The sequence below is a fragment of the Chrysemys picta genome, chromosome 5 (genome assembly GCF_011386835.1).
Source record: "Chrysemys picta bellii isolate R12L10 chromosome 5, ASM1138683v2, whole genome shotgun sequence".
Classification (NCBI taxonomy): Eukaryota; Metazoa; Chordata; order Testudines; family Emydidae; genus Chrysemys; species Chrysemys picta.
The window spans coordinates 10,207,926-10,235,737 of record NC_088795.1 but is presented as its reverse complement, the minus strand read 5'-3'; the positions used below and the strand labels follow the sequence as shown (position 1 = coordinate 10,235,737).

The 27,812-nt window shown below is 43.2% G+C and overlaps 1 protein-coding gene across 13 annotated transcripts in view; it reads left to right on the top strand.

Moving 5' to 3' along the window:
* SLC20A2 (solute carrier family 20 member 2) overlaps positions 1-27,812 on the top strand; it is a 64,916-nt gene that overhangs the window by 20,319 nt on the left and 16,785 nt on the right. For 7 of the 13 annotated variants that reach the window (XM_065595887.1, XM_065595882.1, XM_005283949.5 and 4 more), the window contains 7 exons: positions 4,562-5,111; positions 13,636-13,776; positions 15,555-15,640; positions 20,386-20,482; positions 23,029-23,145; positions 23,720-23,926; positions 26,073-26,664. In XM_065595887.1, the coding sequence (XP_065451959.1) occupies positions 4,823-5,111; positions 13,636-13,776; positions 15,555-15,640; positions 20,386-20,482; positions 23,029-23,145; positions 23,720-23,926; positions 26,073-26,664 (1,529 nt within the window). In that variant the 5' untranslated portion in view covers positions 4,562-4,822. Of the gene's footprint in view, positions 1-91; positions 240-4,561; positions 5,112-13,635; positions 13,806-15,554; positions 15,641-20,385; positions 20,483-23,028; positions 23,146-23,719; positions 23,927-26,072; positions 26,665-27,812 lie in introns of those variants that run through there. The other 6 variants (XM_005283951.5, XM_005283950.5, XM_005283948.5 and 3 more) reach the window with 4 other exon arrangements.

Sequence of the window (27,812 nt, the reverse complement as noted above, 5' to 3'; positions counted from 1 at the left end):
GTTTCTTTTAAGATGAGCTTTATTGGATTGGTTTGTATGGTTAATATAATCATGACGCTATGTTATGTTTGATCAGTGCCCGCCCCCGGCAGAATAACTTGTTAAGAGGAGGCAGATTTTCACATAGTGAATAAATCCCTGGACACACATTGCTTGTCGGTGTTGTCTTGGCTGTCTCATGTATTGGAGTTAACTTTATCCAGGAGCTGCTGTGTAAGTTGTAGAACTGCTTACCCAATGTAAGTTTGTATGTTCAGTTGTGGCTCTGCCGAATGTGATAAGATATCTATTTTAGATTTCAGACTCTGTATACAATCAGGAGGGAAGTCACTTGAAGAATTAATTTAGCTCCTCTTTCTCTTTGAAACAGCCTGTAAATATTAGGTGAATTTTTAAGATTTGTATGTCTTTGCAAAATCTATTTTTGGTATCCTTCAATACTTATTGTTTGGTTTCTAGTCCAGGAACTAAAGTCTGTAGTGTCAAACAATAAAAAGGTTTGATTGATTAGAAAGTTTCTACTCATTTGCTGCAAGACAAAATCTCAGTTCTTCCAGCAACAGTTTTTAATTTAAAACCGAATGAGCAACAAGGACTTGTAGCTGCTTGCATTTGTTTTCCCAGCCTATTTCTTTGATTTCTTTATATGGTGAATTGAACCTCTTTAAATAACTAGTTAAACATAATTGCTGTTTGTATTTTCAGTGACTCTTTTCTGCAAACGTTCTGAATTCATTTCACCAACAGAACAAAATGCCCATGTTTAATATTTTGTATGGGTTGAACAGGAACAGTAAAGAGAAGCTTGATCTTAAAAATATGCGTAAAGGAATTTTTTAGCTGAGATGGGGGCAAGTATTTTTAACCTTTCAGTGGGAGAGAGAGGGAGAATAGGAACTAATAAATGAAAGTATCCTCTGGAAATTTTAGTAGCAGAAGCTGAGACCCTCCCCCACCCATGTTAAACTTGATCTGAGTCCTTAAAAAACTATGAATAGCAGTACTGCCGCCCTGTAAAGTAATTGCTTAAAACCTTCTTAAACTTTAACAGGAGGGCTGTAGCTGAAATAGGAATTGGCTGATATATTGACTGCTTCTATGTGTACAGTGATTTCTTTTCTTTTCTTTTTTTTAAAGAAGTCAGGGCACCTCTGGTGTCCTGGAGCATAAAACTTGTATCATAGTTGGCCCTATGACAAATGCTATGCCTGTAATTTAGAGCCATATAGGGATGTTCTTTGCCTAGAACCACTTGAATTACACCACCTTTCATGTCACGGATGTAATATCTGCAGCTTAAATAGATAATGTGTGAGTGTTGTGGCCTGTGGAGGAGAAGGGAAGATAAGAACTATTAATGTGAATTTTAATTTGCTTGTATCTTCAGTTACAAGATGTATTTGATGGTAATAGGATGAAGTGCAAGATCTGTGGGATGCTGTAAAGTCCATAGATCTATAGATAAGGAAGGAAAACTTGACACTCTTTTTGAATGAAAAACACGATTACATGAGAGTTTGAGGGGTGTGGAATAACCTACCAAGTGCTCCAGTATACTAAGTTTTTAGACAGACTTCTCAATTAGTGGTAACTAGAAGTGAACTTGCTTTTCATTACGATCAAATGTGATTACTTCAAGAGAAATGTCTATTGTTTTGAACCGTGCAGGGGGAAAATCCTGTTGTCTTGTATGTTTTATCATCTAAACTTTTCTAAAGGGTACTGTTTGTTACCTAGAAAATGGTAAATTTACCCTTTAATGTTTGCTAATATTCAAGCAGCAAAAAGGGCCTTTTAAACTGAATCTCCCTGAAAAGAGGAATTGTAATTCACCTTTTCTCTTGCAGAATAGATTAAAACATGTTAGCCTAAATCAATTGTTGTGGGGGGAAGAGGTAATGCACAGCAAGGTTCACGTCAGTTTAATTTTTGCCATTGCCTGAATAGATGGTGTCCTAGTTTTCATCAGAGGGAAGATTAAAAGACACCCTGTGGGTTCTCTCTCTCTGGTTGCTTGTTTCCTTCATGCAGCATATTTGTTTTGTGTCACTGGTTGGTAATGTATTCTAGTTGGACTTGGACTCTGAACTTGGCTTTGTGAGTGTCCCTTTCACCCTTCACCACTGTTGTCTGATGGTTCCTGGCCCTCAGGGATTTCTCTCTTTGATAGCAATTCGTTTGGCCAGAAGAGTAAAAAAAAATATGCTCTAAATTTCTCACTAGTTTTTCACTAAGGGCTTTTCTGTCTATAGTTGAAAATTTACCAAAATAGCTATTTCAGCATAGTTATTTTGGTATAAGCCCCTGTGTAGACACTCTTACTCCCCAACAGGTATTTTGGTAAATTTCCAAATGTAGACAAGCACTAAGATGAAGTATTTGTGTAACATCCCAAGTTCATTCCAAAGGTCCCCTCTGAATTCCACATAAATCGGGTATGCACCTACCTGTTTTCTACTCCAACCCATACACCACTGTAAAAAACAGAAGCTCCATTCCCTGGATATCCATCAAGCTTTCGCTTTCCACCTGCAAAGGGCCAGACCCTTCAGGAAATCTCTGAGACTCTTTGTTACCATTGCTGCGCAGATGAAAGGGGAAGAAATCTCACAGAGACTCTAAATGGATCTCAGATTGCATCCTGCTTTGCTGTGAGCCGGTGGAGACTTTTCACCCAAAATGTAAGGCCACACTCAACCAGAGCCCTGGCTACCTTGGTGGCTTCTCTTTAGGGTCTCCTCCTCCTGAAGATCTGTTGAGTGGCAACATGGGGTTCTGTGCATAACTTTAATAGACATGATGCCCTAATACAACTGTCTTCAGCAGACGCATCCTTCAGTACAGTGGTCCTGTAGTCTGTGGTGTAGCATGGTTCCTCAATGAGACGCCCAGAGCGAATACCTACAGGGACCACAACTTGAAGAAGGAAAGAAGGTGACTTACCTTACGATAATTGGAGTTGTTTAAGATGTTTGGTCCCTATGAATATTCCACTACCCAGCCTACTTCAAATCCCTTACTAGGTATTCGCAATAGAGTAGGAACTGGAGAGGCAGTCAATCCACACCACCCCTTATGCCCTTGCTTCAGAGCATAAGAACTCAGGGTGCAGGAATGGATCAACAGACGACGATAGTAAAAATCTTCCAGTTTCAGGTGCATGAAACGCATGCACACTCCCAATGGAATGCCCATAGGGACCACACATCTCCGAGAGCTCCAGTTATTGGAAGGTAGGTAAGTCATGTTTCTTTTTGCCTGGCTCCCAGTCTTCATCTCCCCTTCACGGTGATCATTCGAGAGGGGAAAAATCTGCTGGGGGCTTACATAGATGATGATCAAGCTTTTTAATTTTTTTCCCCTAAAAATATATATATTGGCTCCTGTTGAGACTATCAAAGTTTAAGGGCTTGAGAGGACTGAGATAAGGTTTGCGTAATTGTGTATGTGAAGAAATAAACCAGGCTTTTTCTCTCTTGAAATCCATTCTTTTCTGTAAATATTTTGTTTGGAAAATCTGAAGAAGTAGCACAAGATAAAACTTTAGCCAAAGGATATCAGAACTCTGTCTGAAAGCTACACAAGAACCATTGAAAAATGTATATTTGAGTATAATAGATCCAGTAGTGCATCATACTGTTCAATGAACTAACTAGTTTTCCCTAGGAGGAAAAGAAGCTTACATTTATTGTTGTTTAACTTTTTCGTTAAAGATCTGTTCTGTGACCTGGATACATATAGATGCATATAGGTACACTGAAATAAACGCTGTGAAAAATCACAGTTTGTTCCAGTGATTGGAAGGCCATAAGGCTAAAAGGCTCTAATATTCCTACTACCCAAAAGCGGCAATAGATAAATATTTGGAGACATCTGGATGCCTTCTCCTGTGATGTTTAATGTTTATGGGGGGAGGGATAGCTCAGTGGTTTGAGCATTGGCCTGCTAAACCCAGGATTGTGAGTTCAGTCTTTGAGGGGGGCCATTTAGGGATCTGGGGCAAAATCGGTACTTGGTCCTGCTAGTGAAGGCAGGGGGCTGGACTCAATGATCTTTCAGGGTCCCTTCCAGCTCTATGAGATAGGTATATCTCCATAGATTAATAAATATGTTTTCAAAATTAAGGGCCAAGTCCTCACCTGCAGCTGATGTAAATTCACATAGTCCCATTGAAGTCAATGGGGAAAGGTCAATTTACATCAGCTGAGGATCCGGTTCTAGTTAAGTCATTCACTTACTGCAAGAAAAAAAAAAAAGTCATCTCGTTTTTCCGCGAGGACCAGTCACATTGTTTGCTTAGAATTTAAAACAAAACAAACTTTAAAAATATATCCTTTCAAAGTGACCCGGTACATTTTTCAGTCACTGATAACGCTAAAAACCTGTATTGCTTTTGAGTTGACCTAATTTTAATCTTGTCTGAATTGCTTTATGGTTGGCACTGTCACGTGCCAAAAATAGATCCCATTAGTGGATTTAAATAATTTATTTACTTCTGAAAGGACACACTGTTACAAGCTTTGCAGACTGTTTCACTTTTTCAATCTTTCTTCTGTTCCAGGACAGGACACTGCAGTTGTACCAGTTTTGAAGCAAAATATGGAATGTGTTTCACTGCTGACTGAACCCAGCCAAATGAACAGTATTGACAGTAGTTTGAAAATCAGCAGTTAGCAGTTTGTTCACTACCCAGCCCTTTCCAGAGAGAACTAATTGTTTGCAAGAAATCTGCTTTACAAATCCGTTACAATAACCCTCCAACTTTGTCTATTTAAATATTTGCAAAGGGGAAGCATTTACCTACAAGCACACTCTGGGAAAAATGGCAATGGATGAGTACCTGTGGATGGTCATTGTGGGTTTTATTGTCGCTTTTGTTTTGGCATTTTCAGTTGGTGCAAATGATGTTGCCAATTCTTTTGGGACTGCTGTGGGCTCTGGTGTGGTCACTTTGCGCCAAGCCTGCATTTTGGCTTCAGTTTTTGAAACCGCTGGCTCAGTATTATTGGGAGCAAAAGTAGGAGAAACGATTCGGAAAGGTATCATTGATGTTAATCTGTACAACAGCACTGTGGATCTGCTGATGGCAGGAGAAGTTAGTGCAATGGTTGGTAAGTAACCATCTTTCATTTTTGAGTAATAATCTAGTTATAATCCCGTTCATCATGCATTTTTCTATGCCATTTAGACATTCCAGCTTTCAGTACTTACATGTCTGGTTTTTCTTTCTCTTTTAAAAGGAGACCTGGACTACTTTTATGAGTCTCTTGGTTTTTTTATTGCTTACATTCTAATCACTGATTTTTCTTTAATGTTCATAACTTTTAATTTTTAAAAAAGAACACTCGTTTTGTAAAATGGATTGAATAAATGGTCTAAAGAGGTACTGAACAAGTGACTTTTAATTTGGAAAAGGTATTAATAGGATAATACACCATTTATGGCCACACAAAAAATCTTGAAGAAATGGCAGTTTATGGTGAATACCTATTCTGAGGATTTAATGAAACTGTTAATTTTACTGGAAGATTAAAATATTCACTTAGACCCTTCACTGACCACATTACTGTATACTTGTTCTAGCACCATAACATTAAAAGGAATAATAGATTAGAGCATGACCAACTTCATGTAATTTTAATCCTTCTGATTCATAGTCCCTCATCAAACTAAAAGATGTGTTTGTTTTTTCTGTCTACTGACATAGCTTTTGTTTGCTTTTAATCTAAGCCTTAGTTAGATCAAATCCTGCATTCAGAGGGAAATGACATTAGTCCCAGACCATGTTCTGGGTTTCTATGCAAGCAGTGCTGTGAACTGTGGAGATGTGTGATAAGAAGGGACAGCAATAAGCACAAATGCAACCACGTTTTAAAAAGGTCAGGGAGAGCCAGAAGGGACAATTTTCAATGTAAAAAACAATTAAAATGAGGCCAGGGTAGTCACCCCAATCTCGCCCTACATGCTCTCTACAACCACTCTACCGTCTTTCCATGTGTTCCTTAAAGGCCCCGCTGCTGGAGTCATCTGATTATGTGGAAATATCTTATTTTTAAAGGAAAGTTTCCACCCCACCCAGCACACGCAAGAGTTCCTCCCTTCAGAATCCCCCCCACCTCTAGCATCCTTCCCTTCTATAGCCACCCATGCATTTCTGTCCAATTCCTCTAATCTCTCTACAGTTTGCATACAGTGCTTGTCAGCAAAGATCTGCTGCACAAAGCCTAACACACACAGCTGTTTTCTCTGTCCTTTCCTCCAGAACACACTGTGTGGGGCTTCAGTCTGAGCATCGAGTGCTGGTTTCTCTAATACTGTTAGGAGGTTGTGTGCTCTGGGGTTGGGAGTCAGGATACCTCTTCAAAAGGGGAGATGGCATTCTGTTAGCAGGGCTCCCAGAAGATCTTTGCTTTCTTTCACTAGCCAAGAGGGATAGGAGTCAGTCATATGGGATGCACCCTCTCCCTCCCCCTTCTCTCTTTCCATGACTACTCTTGTGGAGATAATGCCAAGTTCTGGGAAGAAGAGTATAATAATCATATCTCTGGCCCAGTGCCTGACTTATTGTCTGGTAAATCCTCAGACACCAAGCTCTGGTCTACATTGCCGGGGGGGAGAATCGATCTAAGTTACGCAACTTCAGCTACGTGAATAACTTAGTTGAAGTCGACATACTTAGATCGATTTACCGCGGTGTCTTCACTGCGGTGAGTCGACTGCTGCCGCTCCCCCGTCAACTCTGCTTGCGCCTCTCGCGGTGCTGGAGTACAGGAGTTGACGGGAGAGGGCTCGGGGCCTAGACTAGACACGATAAATTGATCCCCACTGGATCGATCGCTGCCCGCCGATCCGGTGGGTAGTGTAGACATACCCTAGGTCTCTCTAGATCTAGGATAGTGCCTTTTTCTAGGTTTGCTAGTACCACTATACTGTATACTTAGACTTGCCAACACGGGGGTGGGGGGGGCTTTTAGCACAGACATAGCTGCATAAATTTAAACTGCCACTTGCTCTGGTGCAGCATACCCTGCTTTGAAGTTGAAGTGACACATGTCTGCTGACCGTACATGCTTAATAACCATGATCTCTTTTAGCAGGAAGGCTTCATTTTCCTCATTTGTATCTATTTGACACCCCAGTCCTGGAAACCCCCAGTCCAGGCAAAGGTGACCCCATTTGTAAGCATTGAATACTGCCTGCAAAGGCAACTGGCCAGGAGCTCAAAGAACACAGCTCATTTGCAAAGACATTTATATAAGCCAGTCTGAACTTTGTGACCTGTTGCATTCCTGTCCTCCAGTGATGGCTTTAAAAAATAAATTCCACATTTTAAATCTCTGAGTTAATGAAATAAAGTTCACTAACCACAAATGCTCTTTTTCTTTGCCTTGATTCCTTCTCCCAATTTCCTTCCTTTCTTTTTTCCCTTTGTGTTTTTCTCTCTCCCTTTTAATCAGGTTGTTTTTCTCCTTTTCTTTTTCTCCCTTTTCTTTGGGCTTGGGAAACAATTTTTCTCCCCCTCTCTACATGGAATGGACTCTTACCCACCATGATCACACTATTGTGCACAGGGTCTGCTTTAGTAATTTGGGGAGGGCCAACGAAATGATTCTTCAGGGCACACCTAAATGTAACTCTCTTTATATAAAGAGCAGCGGCAGCGGTGGAGCTTCGCTACTTAGTCGGGGGCTGTGCATAGTTCCCAACATTTACAATGTTTCATTGAATTGGTTTCCCAGCAAGCTGGAGGTTTGGGGACCATTAAGATTTGGGGGGCATTTTGGTGAATTTTACCACTTGTAGAGCATCAACCAATCGTCACACTGTCCCGATGCAGTGGGTAACTATTACCCCAGTGTTACTGATAGGAAACTGAGGCAGACAGTTTAGGTGACCTGACTAAGGCAGCAGAGGGAGACAGTGTCACAGCTGGGATTAGAAAGCCTGGAGTCCCTTGCTCTCAGTCCTGTGCTTGGTCCACTCTTCCCAGCTGCCTCTTGCACTACGGCCACGTGCTCAGCACCAGGCGGCGGACTAGGAGGGGGAGCTCGCAGCAGCCACGCTCATAGCATTTACTCACAGTTGCAGATTGGTCTGAGGTCCCCCCAAAATCAAAAACCCTGGACTTCCCAAGTCTCAAAGGCCAGCCCTAGGTGGTCACAGTGGGAGCAGTGCAAAGCCTGTGGTCTTTATAAAATAATGACAAAGATGGAGAATGTTTGTAGTGGTGTTCTAGCCGTGTTGATCCCAGGATCTAAAAGAGACACGGTGAGTGAGGTAATGTCTTTTATTGGACCAACTTCTGTTGGTGAGAGAGATAAGCTTTTGAGCTGCACAGGTCCAGACCATCAGGGGCCTCCGTGACTTTGGGCTTTGCAGGCTCCAAAAGCTAATTCTGCTCTCACCCAAATTGTATTTCCCTCTGGTCCCCAATCTCCAGCCTTAAGTATAGCCAGGTCACCTTTATTCCTTGGGTCTTACCATCTAATAGTGCTCCAATTACTTTCTCTCTAGCACTCCAACCTTCTGCTGGCTGGGGATGATAAAATAAGGGATAGTATCAGACCTTGCATATTCACTAGCAATCTTGTCACAATTCCAGCACGGCTTTGGTTTTGTTGCACATATTTTTGTGACCTATCAGGAACGGAACCAAGTATATTCTATTTATAAAAAAAAAAGATTGCTACAGAATTTACAATTTTATATCTGGTTGACCTATCTGATCTTTTTACAGACTCTACCACGTCTTCTCATTCACAGCACATCCCACGTGCTGGCCTCAAAAGTTTATAAGTTCATCTATGCTTATTTTAGAGTAGGACAACAGAAAGCTATAAATTACAGAGCAGGTGCTCCTTGTTTCAGCTAGGGCTTCCAATAGGGGTAGAAGTGCCAGTTGTTTTGGGACGGAGGCCCGGGAGAGATTAGTTTTACTAGTTGACTTCCATATTGAGCTATATGCAGTGCCAAGATTGAATAGCTCCATCTCTGTCAGAGGGAAATTTGATCATGAAATAGCTGATTTAAAATGATAAATCCTTGTTCAAACCTGTCTAAAGCATTTGCATAAGTGTACCTTGAGTTCTACCATCATGTTCATTGATCGGAGTTCAATGTGTCAGGTTGGACAGTCTCAGCCAGAGTTTCCTAATAAAGGTAGTATTGACCAGCTGGTGCTTACTCAGGTGATAGTTGTCCTAGCAGTGGGCATTGGTATCATAAAATTTCCATCCCCATCCTCAGAAGGGCTTGTATGGTTTAGGTCCCCCATTTGGAGTCATTCCCAGAAATCACATTAGGAGTATTGGGCTTCTCTTCTCCTGCTCCTTTCACTTCCAGCCCCTGCCTTCCTCTTTTTGAGCAACGCTCAGTCGGACTTGTCTCACCTCTCCCATTCTGTTACTATTATCTGCTGCCCACACAGCCCCTCCATCCACCTTCCTTTGTGACTCCTGTCTCTCCCTCTCCTCACAGTCCTTCCACTTGTCTCCCCTTGCCTTCCACTTCCATGTTGATAGCCTTTGCCTGCCACTGGCTGCCCACCTCTTTCCTCTTTCTGCCTTGTTTGATCTTGAACCCTAGATCAACTCGTCTACTTGCCAAAACAGTCTTCACAAAGCACTGCTCCCTCTGGTCTTCCGATTCTGGTCATCACCTTGTCTCCTCAGCATCACCCACCTGTCCCTTATCCGTTGCCGCTCCACCCAGCGTTTCTGTAGTTTTCAATCCCCCAATGTTTTCTCTGCCACATCACGTCTTCCCTCTCTCTCCTCGCTCTCGTCCATTGAGTCACTTGTGGTGCTCCTGAACCTTCTCACAATGCTCTGTTTCAGCACTTCAGGGGCCTCGTCTGGTGCATAATCTTTTCAGCATGTTACCCTGTGAACTCTGAAGGCCCGAGAGCTCTCTTGTGAGGCACCCTAGAGAGGCTCCTGTAAATCCTCAGAGTAGGAAATTTGAATCAGCCAAGACCTCAGAGTGTCAGGACTGGGACGCATCAGTACACGCCCATTGGCCCTCTGTCAAGCCCAGCAGGGCAGCTTCCCCTCCAGAGCATCTGGCACTGTCGCCCTGGAAGCAGAGGACTCCTTCAAGCACTGGCTTCTCTACACAGTTGCAGCCTTGGTGCTGAGCTCCAACGAGAGACTGAGGCAGGAGGCAGCAGCTTCCTGTCTGCTTCTGTCACAGCCCCCAACTCCCAGGAGGCTCCATGCCAAGGCCTCCAGAGTTTCCCTGCTACTAGGAGCAGAGAGGGGACAGGGATTCTGGGTAACAATATATGCTAAGAGACCTTGCTCAGTCATTGAGGGTCTCTGCAAGGCAATCAGTACTGGCTGCAGTGTATTGGGAGAGGTAGGATCTCTCAGGGCAGCAGGGGTGCTGTGACTGGTGATCCCTGGCACAGGAAGGTTTGGTCTGGATGCAGAGTTCCGACCTCTAGTGCAGCCCGTGTCAGAGCCCTATGAACTTCTGTCAATGCACCAACCCTCACCCATCACAGAGACAATTCAAGCCACTTGAAGCCTCTACCTGAGCCAGTCTGTCCTCACTTTGAGCTGAAGGACCTTGCCTGTTAGCGGGAAGGGAAAGCAAAGGACCTCTGCTTTCCACAGGTGACAGAGCATCCATCCTGGGACCAGAAGTTCCTTGATCTGCCAGAAAAAGTCAGGGAACTTCCTGTTTGTCCGTATGGCCTGCCTAAGGGGTTCCCCAGCTCCTGCAAGTGACAAGTAGCAAAGGGCACAGCAAGGCACCCTGGTCTCTATGCTATTGAGCAGTAGGTCTCTTGACCACTTCGACTAGGGTGAGCTGCCTGGTCCAAGAGACAACCACCCACTTAGGAAGATTTATTTCATCCTATAGCCACCAGAGAAAACACAAATTTAGTTCTGGGTGTAAAATCTGTGTCCAGTGCCTGAAAAGCCAAAGTTAGTAGGGACTTGTGAGAAACTGAGCCAAAGGGATTGCAGCCATAAGGAGACTGTTGAGCCCAGCATTTGGAGATATGCCCAGATTGTGACCTCAATTGCCTGCATCAGGCCAATCAATCTGACTCTTTAGCGTCAATAATTATGGTTTTGAGAGAAGTAACCTGCCTGACCCCATGTGTCAAACCCGTGAGATCGGTGTATTTTACAGTCTCACCATTTACCTCCAGGAAGAGTTGACCTTTATTTTCTGCACAGATTGTGGCTTTGCTCTGATTCTGACTCAACAGGGCCTCCTGGAGTGCGCAGCCTAGGCCACCATCGCCTTGTGAAAGAGACAGGATGCTGTGGCAGGACTGAAAAACTGCATTTTGACCCGCTAGTGGCATCCTAGATGCATAAGGAATTCAGTCAGCTGGGGATTTGGGGGGAGGCATCCTGCAAGGTCACTGTCCAGTGGCCCCGCCTAGTATTCTTTCTGCTCTAATCCCACTCTTGAACTCTGGGGTATCTCCTACTGTCACAGTATAACCTGTTGATGTGTCCTCTTGACCCTATTCTAACTCCTTTTCTTATCCCCACCCTCTGTCATCTCTCTTGGCATGCTCTGGTTTTCCAAAACCTAAAAATCCTCTCCCTCAGCCCCATCTGTCTCTTCAACTTCCTTCCTTTTCTCTGGAATATGCATTCTGTTCCCACTGCCTTCCTCCTCTAATTCTCTGTCGCAGGGGTTCTCAACCTTTCCCATACCTGAACTGCCCTCAGACTCTGTGGTAGCCACTCTCTCCGACACCTGTCTGACCCCCACGTTGAGAACCAGTGTCGCCCTTTGCCCCTAGACAGAAGCATTCAGAGAAAACCACTGCTGGTCAGTAAGGTATTCAGCGAGGGCAGAGCCACATTCAGCAAGGAAAATCTTGTGTCTTCTCTGAGCAATATTCAGCGATTCTAAACTTTGCCATGTGAAAGCCAACGAACGTCAGTGTAGAAGAGGAGCAGCCAGTGTTGAATGCCCTTTTCGTCACATAAAGTAGCAGAGAGGGGTGTACTGGTGGGCTTACCTTTGTTAAAGTTCACAACTTTTCCAACCTCAACTACCTTTTTTCAGTTCCGCTGACACTGTCTTTGTTCAATTCACCAGGAAGCTTTGGTGGCAATGTGTCCAAACGAATGGGATGTACTCATTGCCTTTGAATGGAGCAGGCCGAGTTCCCAGTCCAGACAGCAATGGCACTGGAATATTGCCTGGATTTTAAGACCTTGAGCTTGACAAACTAGCATTAGCGTTCTCTTGATGCACTGCTCTAGTTATTTGCTCACACTGTGTCTGTCCCTTAATTGTGAATCTAGTTCTTTCTCTGATTTTTCTTTTCCTTGCCTTACCACTCGTTCCTCAGCAAAAGCATTGCTGTTCCTACCTAGGCTGGGATACTCAGCCCCTTTGGAGCATCTCTGTGTTGCTTCATGCACCCCTGGTAGTCAGAGTTGTTGAAAGGGCATTGCACCATCCAGGAGTCACCTTCGCAAAGCACCCAAAATGCACTACAATGTTCTGCTGTCAAGTAACTGGACTTGCTCCAGCAACATTTGAGACTAAGAACCTCCACAGCTTATTGGTCAAACCTTTCATGTCTCTTTGGGCTTTGCTGGAATATTCATGTCTCATAGGGGTATGGCATGGCTTCCGTATGAGGAGAGATTAGTAAGACTGGGACTTTTCAGCTTGGAAAAGAGGCGACTAAGAGGGGGATATGATAGAGTTTTATAAAATCATGACCGATGTGGAGAAAGTAAATAAGGAGTGTTATTTACTCCTTCTCATAACACAAGAACTAGGGGTCACCAAATGAAATTAATAGACAGCAGGTTTAAAACAAACAAAAGGAAGTATTTTTTCCACACAATGCACAGTCAACCTGTGGAACTCCTTGCCAGAGGATGTTGTGAAGGCCAAGACTATAACAGGGTTCAAAAAAGAACTAGATAAATTCATGGAGGATAGGTCCATCAATGGCTATTAGCTAGGATGGGCAGGGATGGTGTCCCTAGCCTCTGTTTGCCAGAAGCTGGGAATGGGCGGCAGGGGCTGGATCACTTGGTGATTACCTGTTCTGTTCCTTTCCTCTGGGGCACCTAGCATTGGCCACTGTTGGAAGACAGGACACTGGGCTAGATGGACCTTTGGTCTGACCCAGTATGGCCGTTCTTATGTTTGCCCTGTATGCATGAGGGTATCAGCAGTCTTTATCGAAAGTGAGTGTTTTCCCCAGCAGCCACTCTTATGCTTATTAGCTCTGACTCTATGCACAAACTGATTAAATGGGTTATAAGGTTAAAAGCTACACAAAAGCAGCACTTCTGTGCCACCCCAATGTCCCGTTAGCCTGAACTAGACAACAGGAGAGATGTGAACTAAAGATAAACCTGGTCCGTAAATATTGGAGTGATCAGGAAGTGCTGTTTGTAAGACAGAATCTCAAGGAGATTTGAAGTTCACAGCTCGGTTATGTCAATGTGTCCTTCTAGCGGCTGACGGAACATCATAAAGAATGTTTTGTTCTAGTTTCTATTGTGGGTGCAGGGAGTAGGCAGCTCTGGGAGAGGAATGTGAGCATGTGGTTGAGAGAGCCATGCAGTACACTGTTATTGTTGGTGCTATTATCATTGTTTATATCTGATATTTTCCTCCCCTTTCAATTTCTAGGTTCTGCTGTTTGGCAGCTGATTGCCTCTTTCTTGAAACTCCCAGTATCTGGGACCCACTGCATAGTGGGTGCTACCATTGGATTCTCACTTGTTGCGATCGGTACGCAGGGTGTTCAGTGGATGCAGCTTGTCAAGATTGGTAATTGACATTTCCTTTTATGCGTGAGGGTATGTGGAAAATCATGTACTGACTGCAAACGTTTTTACAGAAATACTCTCTCATGATTTTAATGTGCTGCATTTAACTTCCATCCCCCTCAAATCCTGTTGTTCAGAAGGCATGTGTGTGTCATGTTCACTAAGGGCTAGATAGTGGCTTGAGGCACCGCCCCGAGCAAGGGGTGGTGTGCAAACTGCATCACCCCAGGAGTAGCTCTGGGAGACTTTGTTCCTCAGGGCTGACAGATCCTCCCCTGCTCACTCCCAAGGGGTAGTACTTTTGGTGGTGGCTGATACCAGCAGCAAATTATGACATTTCTCTTCTCTTCTCTTCTCTTCTCTTCTCTTCTCTTCTCTTCTCTTCTCTTCTCTTCTCTTCTCTTCTCTTCTCTTCTCTTCTCTTCTCTTCTCTTCTCTTCTCTTCTCTTCTCTTCTCTTCTCTTCTCTCACACACACAGGCTCAGCTGTGCTGGTCAGCTAATGAGGGGTGAAGCCAAGGTGCCCCTCATCCTCCACCCCACACACACACACCCCTGCTCGGAGGAGGGAATAAGCATTCACATAGCACCCACCTACGCTTGAGCACCTGGTCCCAAGATCTAGGGTAGCCCCTGTAGGAGTTTAAGGGGGTTCTTCCCACTCTGCATGGGCACGTAGTCCAAGTCACGCTCTAGCCCTATGTTTGTTTTGATGGAGAAGGTACTAGCGTACCGCAGGGGCATTTGACTAATTGAAACTACAATTTTTTAAAAATTCTGTTCTTATATTTTTGTTGAAGGTAAAATAGCCAGGTAAAATAGCCGAAAGGCAAGCGTAAAATATCAGTGTGTGCAAAACTTTTAAACTGATCAGTCTGTTCTTAAAACCACGCGTCGCAAACCATCAGCACTCTTGGGTGGGATTTTCAGAAGCGTTCAGCGCTGGCTTAGCTCTGCTTCCAGGGAAAGCAGTGTGAGTTTTATCCCTGACTGCAGGGGGAGAAGAGCGAGGTCAGCTCTGAGTACTTTTGTCAATTGTAAAAAGTTATTTGCCTTGTCAAAACTCAGATCACAATAAGAACAGGAGTACTTGTGGCACCTTAGAGACTAACACATTTATTAGAGCATAAGCTTTCGTGGACTTCGGATGCATCCGAAGAAGTGGGCTGTAGTCCACGAAAGCTTATGCTCTAATAAATGTGTTAGTCTCTAAGGTGCCACAAGTACTCCTGTTCTTTTTGCGGATACAGACTAACACGGCTGCTACTCTGAAACAGATCACAATAGTATATTCTGTAACTTGTTGCTATAAATCTTGGCCCTGATCCTGTGAGTTGCCCCTAACAGGCAGATCCCTGTGCCTGCACTGAGTCCCACTGAATTCAGTAGGGCTCTAAACGGGAACGGGTCCGCTCACCCAGAGCAGCTTTCAGGATTCAGGGCCATAAAGATTAACCAAAGATCAGAATTCTTATTCCGATAGCATTCAGCCATGGGAAAATTCTTGTGAGTGGTGCAGTTGCTGTAATTGCAATGTTATTCTGGAAACCTCTTGCGTGAGATTTTCAAAAGTGCTTAACATTAGTGGGAGTTGACGTAAGCCAGTGCTGAATGCTTTTGGAAATCCTAGGAGAGCACCCAAGCTATATAATTGCAATGCCAGCTGTGCGAGAAGAATAAACATTGTCCATTGGTTATTCTCCTATTTGATAAATACAGGAACTTCCTCAATTACATGGGATGTTACCACTTATTGTTTATTATATCTTTTTTTCCTCAGTTGCCTCTTGGTTTATTTCCCCACTGTTATCTGGTCTGATGTCTGGACTGCTGTTTCTGCTGATTAGATTCTTAATTTTAAAGAAGGTAAGGGGCTAGCAACTCTCCACTCCAGTGCATGGAGGTCATGACGGCTGTGCACCATTTGGTTGTTGACATTTCCAAGGAATTAAAAGGGTGCTATGTAAATCTAAAGCATTTATTTTAATATACACTACTTCACTGGGACATGACATATTGGGATGGCTGCTTTATCAGCATATCTCCTTGAAAATGGCTTTGCACAATGATGATAAATGATAATGAATGCTGCTTAACCAGGACAGTGCTAGCGTAACCTTTATTTAATAGGAGTGAATTAGCTAGTGCCAAGTAACAAAACAGAGTTTAACAGGTGTGAAATTCTAAGCTCTGGTTTTCTGGTACACCAGAAGTCAAAAAAAGATTGAGGTGTACGTTATCCTGGATGCTCAGGAAGCCGCAATCGGTGGCGGCTGGGTTTCAGTGGCTTCAGTTGAGGGGAGGGCAGCAGCATCCAGGAAGCAATAAACCAAATAGTTCCACATTGTGGAATTTACAAGCGCTGTCTGCATTTGTTTGCAAACCAGCAGTGCTTGAAGTCAGATGCTCCTTTATTATCATTTTTTGCCTCCCTCAGACCTCCCAATCTGCTGTGGCCCAAATGTGGGATGCAGTGTCACGGAGACCCAAAACAAGGAGAACAAAAAAAGCCATACAGGAAATTTTAAATAGATGCAGTATTAATTCCTTTGGCATAAGTAACTCTTCAGTAACCTCAGCTTCATTCTTTATTTCTAATATAAATAAATGTCAACAATAAAAGTGGAGGGATGCCACATTTGTGTGGGATATGAAGAACTTTGGGATTATAATGCATCATGTCCTACCTTTCATGTGGGACATTTCAGTGAGATGATCTCCCTCACCCCCTCTCTTTTTAAACCTGTGAAATGAAATGCAAAAAACATACATAGAACAACAATCAAGCTATATATCTAAGCACTCAAAACTCAGGAAAAGTCATAGTTTAGGCTGAAAATGCAACTTAAAACTCAGCCCACTTGTGTGTATGAATTACATGATGGCATATTTCACAAAAAACATATACAATTTTTTGTACAATGTTAGATACACATGGGTAGCAACTTGTACAACTGTGTATGTAACACAGTAGTTCTTCGAATGTGTGTCAGTGTGGATCCCACTGTTCGGTGAGAGGTGCCTCATGTGAGACCAGAGTGTTTTTGTATAGCGGTGTCTGTCCGGGCTGTGCATGCCTCCTCCTGCTCCCATATAAGGGGGGTAAAAAGGATGGGATGGTCATGACCCTCCTCTCAGTTCCCTCGCATTTGGCAGTGAGATAGACCCTGATGAGTGTCCAATCCACTAATTCTAAGCTTTGGCTAAACCTTCTACAAACAGTCAGAACTCTTCTGATTCTTCTACATACAACCGCCATGATCTATATCAACTCATCTGGACTGAGTATTATTGGTTAGGCCCCATCCTTCCTGCCCCCACATTACATTCCCGCCCTCTTCCATACAAGGTTACTTAGCATGGTGGACTCAAAACCTGCGGGCTTCAAACCCTGTCCATCCTGGAATGGTCTAATTCCACAGAAAGATGTACACGGTAAGTGTTTCTTCTGCCTAGGAGAGTCACATACACTGGGCAGACGTTTGTGCCTATCCTTCAGTGGTCACCGCCATGGAAAGACCTTCCAGCTTCACCTACAAGGCTCAGCTGCCACCAGCCATGTCTGGGTACTGACCAGTCCAATGCCTGTCCTAAGAGCCAGCCGTATTCATGTGGTATGCTGCCACTGCCCTGTTGGGGTTACTGGGGTCCACCATCCATGTATTGAGAAGGTCAATTGGTGACCAGAGTGGCCTTGAAAACAGTTATGGATGTCTTTGACACCATGGCCAGGTCTGTGGCCACTGTAGTAACAATGTGTGGAACACTGTGGCTCCAGGTACTGGGAATCCCCAGAGAGGTACAGGCCACGATCGAGGACTCACAGAGCTGTTTAGCAAGCAGATAGTACTCTATGCTCATTAAGACTTGTGATGCTGCACAAGATGCCAGCAGACAAGAAGCTACATGCTTTGGATGTGTCCAGAATTTTGCTCTATTTTCTTAATAGGCCCAACCCTTTCTGGCTGTCTCTCTCCTTGTTTGTGGCCAGTTCTGGCACCCATCAGAAGGCCAAGCCATCTAGTGATAGAGAACCTCCAAATGGATCACAATGTGTGTTTCCACCTTCTTTCAGATAGGTGGCGAGTCTCTCCCTCTGAACATCAATGCATACTCCACCAGGGCACAGGCAGCCTCTTCCGCCTGCTACAGGAACATTCCAGTCTCTGAGATCTGCAAGGCTGTAGGCAAGCCACTGACTCCTTTTAAACATTATGCCTTTGACAGGACAGCCAGGTCAAGTGCCAAGCTAAGGAGAGCAGTACTGCTACCACTGTTTGACTGATACAGTTGAAACGCCTCACACCTACCGTCCAGAGTAGATGCTGCTTGCCAGTCACTGTAGTGGGATCTACAATGACACATACTCAAAGAAGAGAGAATGGTTACTTGGCCTAGAGTAACTGTGGATCTTTGAGATGTGGTCCGTGTGGAACCTGTGACTCCTCCTCAGCTGCCAATGGAACCGTGAGGGAACAGAGAATCATAGAATGTCAGGGTTTGAAGTTACCTCAGGAGGTCATCTAGTCCAAGCCCCTGCTCAAAGCAGGACCAACACCAACTAAATCATCCCAGCCAGGGCTTTGTCAAGCCGGGCCTTAAAAACCTCTAAGGATGGAGATTCCACCACCTCCCTAGATAACCCATTCCAGTGCTTCACCACCCTCCTAGTGAAATAGTGTTTCCTAATATCCAACCAAGACCTCCCCCACTGTAACTTGAGACCATTTCTCCTTGTTCTGTCATCACTGAGAACAGCCTAGCTCCATCCTCTTTGGAATCCCCCTTCAGGTAGTTGAAGGCTGTTATCAAATCCCCCCTCATTCTTCTCTTCTGCAGACTAAACAAGCCCAGTTCCCTCAGCCTCTCCTCATAAGGAATGTGCCCCAGCCCTCTAATCATTTTCATTGCCCTCCACTGGACACTCTCCAATTTGTCCACATCCTTTCTGTAGTGGGGGGCCCAAAACTGGACGCAGTACTCCAGTTGTGGCCTCACCAGTACCGAATAGAGGGGAATAATCACTACCCTCGATCTGCTGGCAATGCTCCTACTAATGCAGCCCAATATGCCGTTAGCGTTCTTGGCAACAAGGGCACACTGCTGACTCAATCCAGCTTCTCATCCACTGTAATCCCTAGGTCCTTTTCTGCAGAACTGCTGCTTAGCCAGTCAGTCCCCGGCCTGTAGCAGTGCGTGGGATTCTTCTGTCCTAAGTGCAGGACTCTGCATTTGTCCTTGTTGAACCTCATCAGATTTCTTTTGGCCCAATCCTCCAAATTGTCTAGGTCACTCTGGACCCTATCCCAACCCTCCAGCATATCTACCACTCCTCCCACTTTAGTGTCATCTGCGAACTTGCTGAGGGTGCAATCCACACCATCCTCCAGATCATTAATAATGTTGAACAAAACCAGCCCCAGGACGGACCCCTGGGGCACTCCGCTTGATACTGGCTGCCAACTAGACATCGAGTTGTTGATCACCACCCGTTGAGCCTGACAGTCTAGCCAGCTTTCTATCCACCTTATAGTCCATTCATCCAGCCCATACTTCTTGAACTTGCTCGCAAGAATACTGTGGGAGACCGTATCAGAAGCTTTGCTAAAGGGAGAGGGAGAGTCCTTGCTGACCTACCCGTAGTGCCCTGGCATGAGGAGGCATGGGGTACATGCACAGCCCCAACAGATCCTGCTATTCAAAAAAACTCAGCTCTTGTGCACATGAGGTAGATGCAAAACTACAGTGAGACCCCCATGACTACAACATCTTAAAGACCTGTAACTATTGGGTAATAGCAGTTTTTTACACTTAACAGCCTTACTTGTGAGGCACAAAAGGATTTATGTGAATTTCCACTGTTACACTCATCTGCTACATTTATACATGTGACTGTCAATATGCTACACCGCTTTAATACAATTACCTATTTAGCACATGCAGAAACCTTTGTCAGCAGATGGAAACATTCAGTGTTTTAAACAGAGGCTAGAAATAGGTTTTTAGAAATCACTGACTAGGTCACTGCAGTAATACCTAGAGCCCTAGCAAGATCAGGGCCCCATGGAACTGGGTTCTGTACAAACACACAGTGAGAGAGTCCTTGCCCCAAAGAGCTTAAAGTCTAAATTGACAAGACAGATAAATGGGTGGGTGGGTAAATAGAGACACAGAGAGATGAAGTGACCTGCCCAAGGCCATTCAACAGGTCAGTTGCAGAGCCAGGGACAGAACCTACGTCTCCTGACTGGAGTCCAGCGCCCCATCCACGAGACAATGCTGCCGCCCATATTTTTAAATTACTTGCCATTGAACTGCTATGCTGACCTTCTTCCCCAAGCTGCTATCCTATTTGTGACTGGAGGCACCATTGCTATGAAAGTAGGTTTTATGAATAATCATACAAACCCAAATCTTTTCCTCACCATCTACCCAGGGTAACTGGGTTGGAGAGTAGGGAACACAGTGGTTGGAAGTAGGGGGGGGAAGCCAAAAAATCCATCCACCTGACGGTGGGGATGGGTGGTTTTTTTTCTCAACCTTTGCTAGTCCTGGTTCTTGTGTACACAACAAACCCATGTGACTTTTCCTCTTTTCTCATTATTATGCAGGAAGACCCTGTACCCAATGGTCTTCGTGCACTTCCAGCGTTCTATGCTGCTACAGTAGCCATTAATGTGTTTTCCGTCATGTACGCAGGGGCACCAGGTGAGTGCAAACTCTTGCATGTGAAGTCCAGAAGGAAAGCTTTGTTCTGCCACGCATTAGTATTCATTCATTTTGTATTTGCTAACAGGTCCTGATGTGCACCGTTGAATAATAATAAAAACTTAATGCATGTTAAATTCTTATATTAACAAATAATACAGGCAAAGGATTAGTAGATCTCGCTCCATTAGTCTCCCAGAACCTTAATGGTTGTCTTGATTTTTTTAAATACAAATGTATGACAATCTGAAGATCAAGCAGTCTGTTCAGTGGAGGGTTTGATCTTTTTACTCTTAGCTCCATTGCTGCCCTCTTCTCTGTCACTCATGGCTTCCTAGGAGGCGCAGGACCAGCCCACTTGGATTCTTTCGGGATGTTTTGCCATAGAGGACATAGTGCTGCAGTCCCGCTAGTGCTGCTTGGGTGTTGTGAGAGTGGTCAAGCTTTTTAAAACTGCAGTTAGCAGCCCAGATCCTCAGTGGGTGTAAATTGGCATACCCAATTGAGCTACACTGTTGAGGGCCTAGCCCAGTGTATCTAAATTCATTTCCTTTATTTTCCCCTCATTACAAGAAACTGTCCATAGCCAGTGTAGCATTAAGGCAACGCCTCTGAGGTGATGTGTGTATTACGGAGACACTATTAGCAGCGCTACGTCGCCGTAGCTGTGCTGGCATAAGCCGGAAGCGTAGAGGCAGCTTACTCCGACAGAAGGAGTTTTTCCGTTAGTGTAGGAACAGCACCTCCGTGAACGATGGTAGCTACATATGATGGAAGCGTTTGTCCCTCGACATAGCTGCATCTACATAGGGGGTTAGAGCAGCGTAGTCAGAGGTGTGGTTTTTCACAGCCCTGACCAACGTAGCAATGTTGACTGACTTTTAAGTGTAGACCAAGCCTCATATAGTACCTGGAAGGGACTGAGGATTCTGAGGGGGATGTTGATGGATAGTACTGTAACTATTCCCTTCTCTTAATTGGATTGGTGCACACGCTGTTTAAGGGTAACCAGAAATGTTCCTTTCTAGTTCTGTTCACAGCGTGTTAGCCAGGCATTCTGCAGTGGCTTAATAAATAACATAAACAAAAGAGTAATTTTAACATCCTTCCTTTCTCATCACACTTTCTGAAATATATAAATGAAGAGAGAAGTCTGTTTTAGACACAGCAAAATAAGTGGTCAGACTCTGAGGCCCCTGTTCTGTAAGCTCTTACACAGGTGCTTAAGTTAAGCATGTGAGTATTCCCATGGTTTTCAAGATAAACACAAAGGTAAGTGTTTGCAAAATCAAGGCCCAAGTTCTTTCTTCCTTGAGGGCCTGATCCTGCAACTCCTAAATACATAATCAAATTCAACTTGCACAAGGCGCTCTATTGACTTCAGTGAGGCTACTATGTGAGTATGAGTTACTCACATGATTGAGGATTGCAGATCGAGACACGGTGAGCAAGGCACTCAGGTGGCCTATTAAGCAGATGTTGAGGTGAGCATCAGGGTTTACTGTCCAAAGCAAAGGTTTACCGTAGTGGACAATATGTCTTGATGTATGCTAAAATACTGATGTTCGCACTCATTATGGGACTGGTCCAGCAGCAGTGATGTTGATTAGAATTTTGCACTGACTTCTATGGGAGCAGGAGCAGGGCTTATGTGCATTGTTGCAGAAATCCTGAGGACCAAGTCTTCAAATCTGTGCATGCCATTTTAGCACTTCAAATATCCCATTGTGCAACCACACGAGTCAGGGTTACCTATGGATGTGTGTGTGTGGGAACCTGAGCATCCCTCTCACATGAGTTACCAGTAGGCTGTGAACTGAGGACATTTTGCATGCAGTGCAGATGAGCTGATGATGTCACTTCCTTTGCTGACCGTAACAAAAAGCTGCTGTTCTCTAGTGGACAATCCCCAGAGGGGGAGACAACATCCACTTTGCCAATGTTACCTTAACATGAACTTTCTTCTGCATCTCAGGGTATATTCATGCCTAAATAGTGCACAAGAAAATACTCGTGAAAGTATGGCCCCAAATCTCTAAGTGTTGCGGCTGACAGCAGCTGAGAATCTGTAACACTCAAGCCTATATTTTAAGAGGCTTTTCTTTATTCTTTTAGTCAGTGTAAATAAAGGAGTTGCGCTGAATATTCTCAAGTGAAATTCCTCTTCCAATGCATTTGCTTTCAGTATAGTTTGTAAATCCATTTCAAACGTTAACTTTCTAACCATACATAGTTGGTTCTTGACCTCAGTGTATGGCATTTGCCAAATAAGTGAAATTTCATTTTTGCCATAATTGAGGTCTTAATTGGCCAAACTGACCCTTTTCAAAAGCTTTATCCCTTCGCTTGTACAGGCTTGCTGCATCAAAACAGAACTCCAGCCCTGCTGAAAGAGCTTATTAGCTACCAAGATGTGGGGTTCAGTTTTGTTACGGGTGCAGCAGAAGTAGGCAGTGTGTTATCTTTTGTACTGAGGTTGTAATATTTTAAGGAACTGACATTTTTGCACATTAACCTTTAACTTTCTTCTTCTTTTCTCTTCACAGTGCTAGGACTGGTACTTCCTATATGGATAATAGTCCTAACATCACTTGGTATAGCTATAGTATTTGCTGTTCTAGTGTGGATTTTTGTGTGTCCATGGATGAAGAGAAAAATAGCAAGTAAGTATTTAGTAGACAAAATGCTAGTGGTTTAAAATCCCTTGTGAACTTGAATATATTTATTTTAGGTTTTAAAATATAGGTGTTAAAGGAAAGAAAAAGGACTTGCATAATGACTGTATTTAAACCATTTCTTTTATTTTACTGTAAAGTTAAACTAATCAAGGCTTTTTGTTTTACAATAGGTTTTTAACTTAAAACAAAACTACCTTGCGATGTCCGCTGAACAGGGTTGCACAGTTTAAAAAAATAGAAAGTTTCAGATTGCATTAGTAAATTGGAGGACTTCAATAACATCACCTAGTGAACATGTAGATAGGCACAAGGCATTTTCATGGTTCTCAGAGAGGCTAATGAAGATAAATATGCTAGTAATAAATTCCCATGAAAGAATGTATGTCTAGATTAATTAACAAAACAGAAACCAAACCACTCAAGTTGCTGTATTCAAGTTTATATTTTTAATGATACTGGCATTTTGTTAGGAATACCAGCAGTAGTATAGATAAGTTTGAATAACCGTAACCATCCTATAAAAGATTCGTTTAGAATTATAATCCTGGCATTTCTTTAGGCCGGTTAAAGAAAGAAGCCGCGTTGTCAAGGATATCGGATGAAAGTCTTGATAAAATTCAAGAGGAGGAGACACCTGTTTTTAAAGAGCTTCCTGGAGTCAAAGCAACTGATGAGAGCACAGTTCCCCTCACTGGCCCAATAACAGAAGCTGCTGGAGTGTCAGATAGCAGCATAGCAAATGGAAACCATCCCCGTGTGCCATATGGTAAGGAAACATGAACTGTCTTGTCTTTCCATTATGTTGACGGGGTATCTTTGTCGTGGGCACGTGTTACATCCATCTATATTAAGTATAATTTTCTTTGTAACTTAAAATTTCTTACAAACCCTTCCTCTCATTATGTATCCACTTGTATGTTTTCCTACAGCAGTTCATGTTAGCTATTTTTTTGCTTGCTCACAACTTAGTGAAAATATTCTCTTTTTTTGAGGTAAGTTTTCCAAAGATGATTTAAAAAACAAACAGAGGAAATGTTGTTTGGCAGTATTTGAGTTTTATATACAGCTGAAAAAGGAAATTCTTCTATTCCTAATAATACTTATTTCCTATTCTTAAAACCACATTTTAGAAGGCAGAGAGAACGAAAGTTCAAATTTAGCATGGAAATTCAGAGTATGCTGTTCTAGCTAGTTTGGGAAAATGTTGGGCTTGAGTTTACAAATTTATGACCGTTTGGAGTATATCCACTAGAAGAATCACACGTACAGGTCCACACATACAGAAAGTATCTATGCATGTAATAAAGCTCTCGTTTGAAGCCGATTCTGCAAGCTGGTTTGTGTGGCTGGATCCCTGTGCTCAGACACAGCCACATTGATTTGGATGGGGCTCTACATGGATGCAAGGGTTTGTCCATGCAGTTGGCATGGTTATGGCCTAAGTGTGCCGTGCATATAAGTAAATGCAGTTTTTCACAATTAAGAGGCACATTTGGCTGAGTGGTGCCTATTAGCTAGTCAGCTGGGAGTTTTTCTTTTTCTCATTGACACCGAAGCAGTGTCTATACTGACCTGTATAATTACTATTAATAGAGGACCATTTGATCTTGTGAGAACAAACTAATTGGATATACACCTCTACCTCGTATAACGCTGTCCTCGGGAGCCAAAAAATCTTACCGTGTTATAGGTGAAACTGCGTTATATCGAACTTGCTTTGATCCACCGGAGTGTGCAGCCCCCCTAATCCCCCAGAGCACTGCTTTACCGACTTATATCCGAATTTGTGTTATATCGGGTCGTGTTATATCAGGGTAGAGATGTATTATCTCCATAAATGTATACTACCACTACAGACCTTTTTTAAAATAAAACAACAATATTTTAATGTTGAATAGTTAAAATCCCCAAAGTTCAGAAATGGACAAGTTAAGGTGTCTTCAGCAATGTTAACTTAGCCACTCTGTGAATCCTGTAATCCACATTTAATATAAACATGTGTAGACAAGCATACGATATAGATAAAAATAGCTATGTGTCACTATGTTTATTATGTTAATAGAAGTAAAAAATATTCAATATGTTTATTAAAATTCCTTTAGCAACTTTAACTTTTCCATTTCTAAATTTTAACTGAGCAACATTAACAACTTTATTTGTAATATTTGTAGAGTGCCCACAGTAATATGCTTTTATTCATAAGCTTTGGGGTTCCGTTTATGGAGTTTGTACAGTCAGTGCTCCCAAAATCCGATGACTGACTACCAGTAAAGTCGCATGGCACTGTATTATTTATTTAGTGTAAAATTTTCAAACACACCTAAATCTCCATTTTCAAAAGTGATTTAGGCACTTTTAAAAATGGGAGTTAGGTTTCTAAGTCACCTAGGCACTTTTGAAAATTTCCCCCTTACTCTGAAGAAACCCATAGTCAGAGGATTGTTCCTGTCCAGGAATGCTTACAATCTAAATAGACAAGCCAAACAAAGGCGAGTAGGAAAGAAGTATTTACTACCATTTTAGAAATGGGTAATTCAGACAGAGAGAGATTATGCATTGAATTTTAAAAGTTGCCTTGTGTTATGCACCCAAATTCCAGTCTAAGGCACTTGCCCAAAGTCACACAGCAGATCTGTGGGAGATCTGGGACTTGAGCAAAGATGTACTGAAGCACAGATTAGTGCCTTAACCATAAAACCATCCATACTCCCAACTGTAGACATTCCCTTAAAAGTTAACCATGTTTGGTTTGAAATTGAACAATGCATTCATGTATCCGAGATGAACTTCTGTATTATAGCCTGCAGATGACTGTCCCTTCAGCCATTTACACCTTGTTTTGGTGTCTTGCTAAGCATAGAACTTTCATATTTCATATGATAGAAATAAAATCTCACCATCTGTTTTTACAGGAAGGGCTTTTTCTATGACTCAAACCACCATGAAATCTCCTGTTTCCAATGGCACTTATAATGTTGACAGCAGCCATGTGAGGAGTGATGGCCAGGTGTATCACACTGTGCATAAAGACTCAGGATTGTACAAAGACTTGTTACACAGAATACATCTGGACAGGGCAAACAACGATAGGCCCTCACAAGAAAACAATTACAAGATACTGCGTCGCAACAACAGCTACACTTGTTACACAGCTGCCATCTGTGGAATGCCAGTACATGCATCCTTCAAGGCAGTTGATCCATCAACCCCAGAAGACAGTGAAAAGTTGGTGGGAGACACAGTGGCCTATTCTAAAAAGAGAGTTCGCTATGATAGCTACTCCAGCTACTGCAATGCTGTAGCTGAGGCAGAGATCGAGGCAGACGAAGGTGGTGTGGAAATGAAGTTGGCATCGGACCTAGCAGATCCTAACCAACTCCCAGAAGATTCTGTAGAAGAGGAAAAGGAGGAGAAGGACACATCTCAGGTCCACCTACTTTTTCACTTTCTCCAGATCCTAACGGCCTGCTTTGGATCTTTTGCCCATGGCGGTAACGATGTCAGGTAAGTGTGAGAACTCACAAGCGGAGTGCTTTTTAATTAAACTCAGTGCTTGGAGAATTATTTGGCACCCAGGAGGGTGTATGTAAGCACTGGGACATCATTGCTTTGCTATAGAATCTAACTACATGGAGATAGCCAGTGTTTCTAAAGACTTGGGCTACTCAATTAATAGTTTCTTTCCCTATAGCAGGAACCTCTTTTCTATTCTATGCTAAATAGTTCACGTTTTGGTGAACTGCAGCACATGGAGGCCCCTGTCAGGGCCCTGTTGTGTGGTAGATTCTGTATGAACAAGCAAAACAAAGACAGTCCCTGCCCTCGGGAGCTATTTTTAGTCAGAGATCAGAGCCCATCAGCAAATGAGACGTTTAGACTATTTTTGTCAATGTACTTAGACTGAAGTTAATCTTTCATCATGGTGCCCAATCATTCGGTGTGTTCAAGTCATGTAGAATTTCTCTGTTCTCATTTTACTAACCAAAACAGCGTCACCAGGTCACTGTCTACTTCTTCCAAAGCTTTGGGGGGTGAGGGGAGACTTCCCAAGGTACAAATGGGGCCCACCAGGGCGTTGCTGCCTCTTGTGCCTTTGAAAATATCCCTCTTGGTAAGCAGGCTTAGTAATGCTGGTCCCAGTGCTAAACTGTGGGGCACCCTACTATTAACCTCTCTCCACTCTGAAGAGCAAACATTCTGTTAGAAACTGGCTACAGTTTGTGTTGGGGGATAAAGAGTTGACATGAAAACCAAACTTTGAGCCTGCTTCTGACACCTTTACTCATGGGGAATAGGATTTTACTCCCATTCATTTCAATGAGACCACTAGCATGATCTCCAAAGTCTGCACTTCTGTAGGAGAAAAGACATGGCTCAGACACTCGACAGTCTGACTTGGTGCACTTGATAGTTTAATCCCTTCATATAATTTTTCATTTTGACTAGATTCATACTTTGTTCTGGGATCCACTTTATTGCCCCACTTTGCCCATTTCAGAATATTTTTGTAATGTGGTTATGGGAACTAAACAAACGTTGAAGTGGTTTTAACTGGCTGCATATACCATAGTACATTATTATTATGATTATTTTGAGTCCAAGCTTCCAGAAAGGCTGTTGTTAAGCCCCCCAGCACTGCCTGCCAAGGTTAA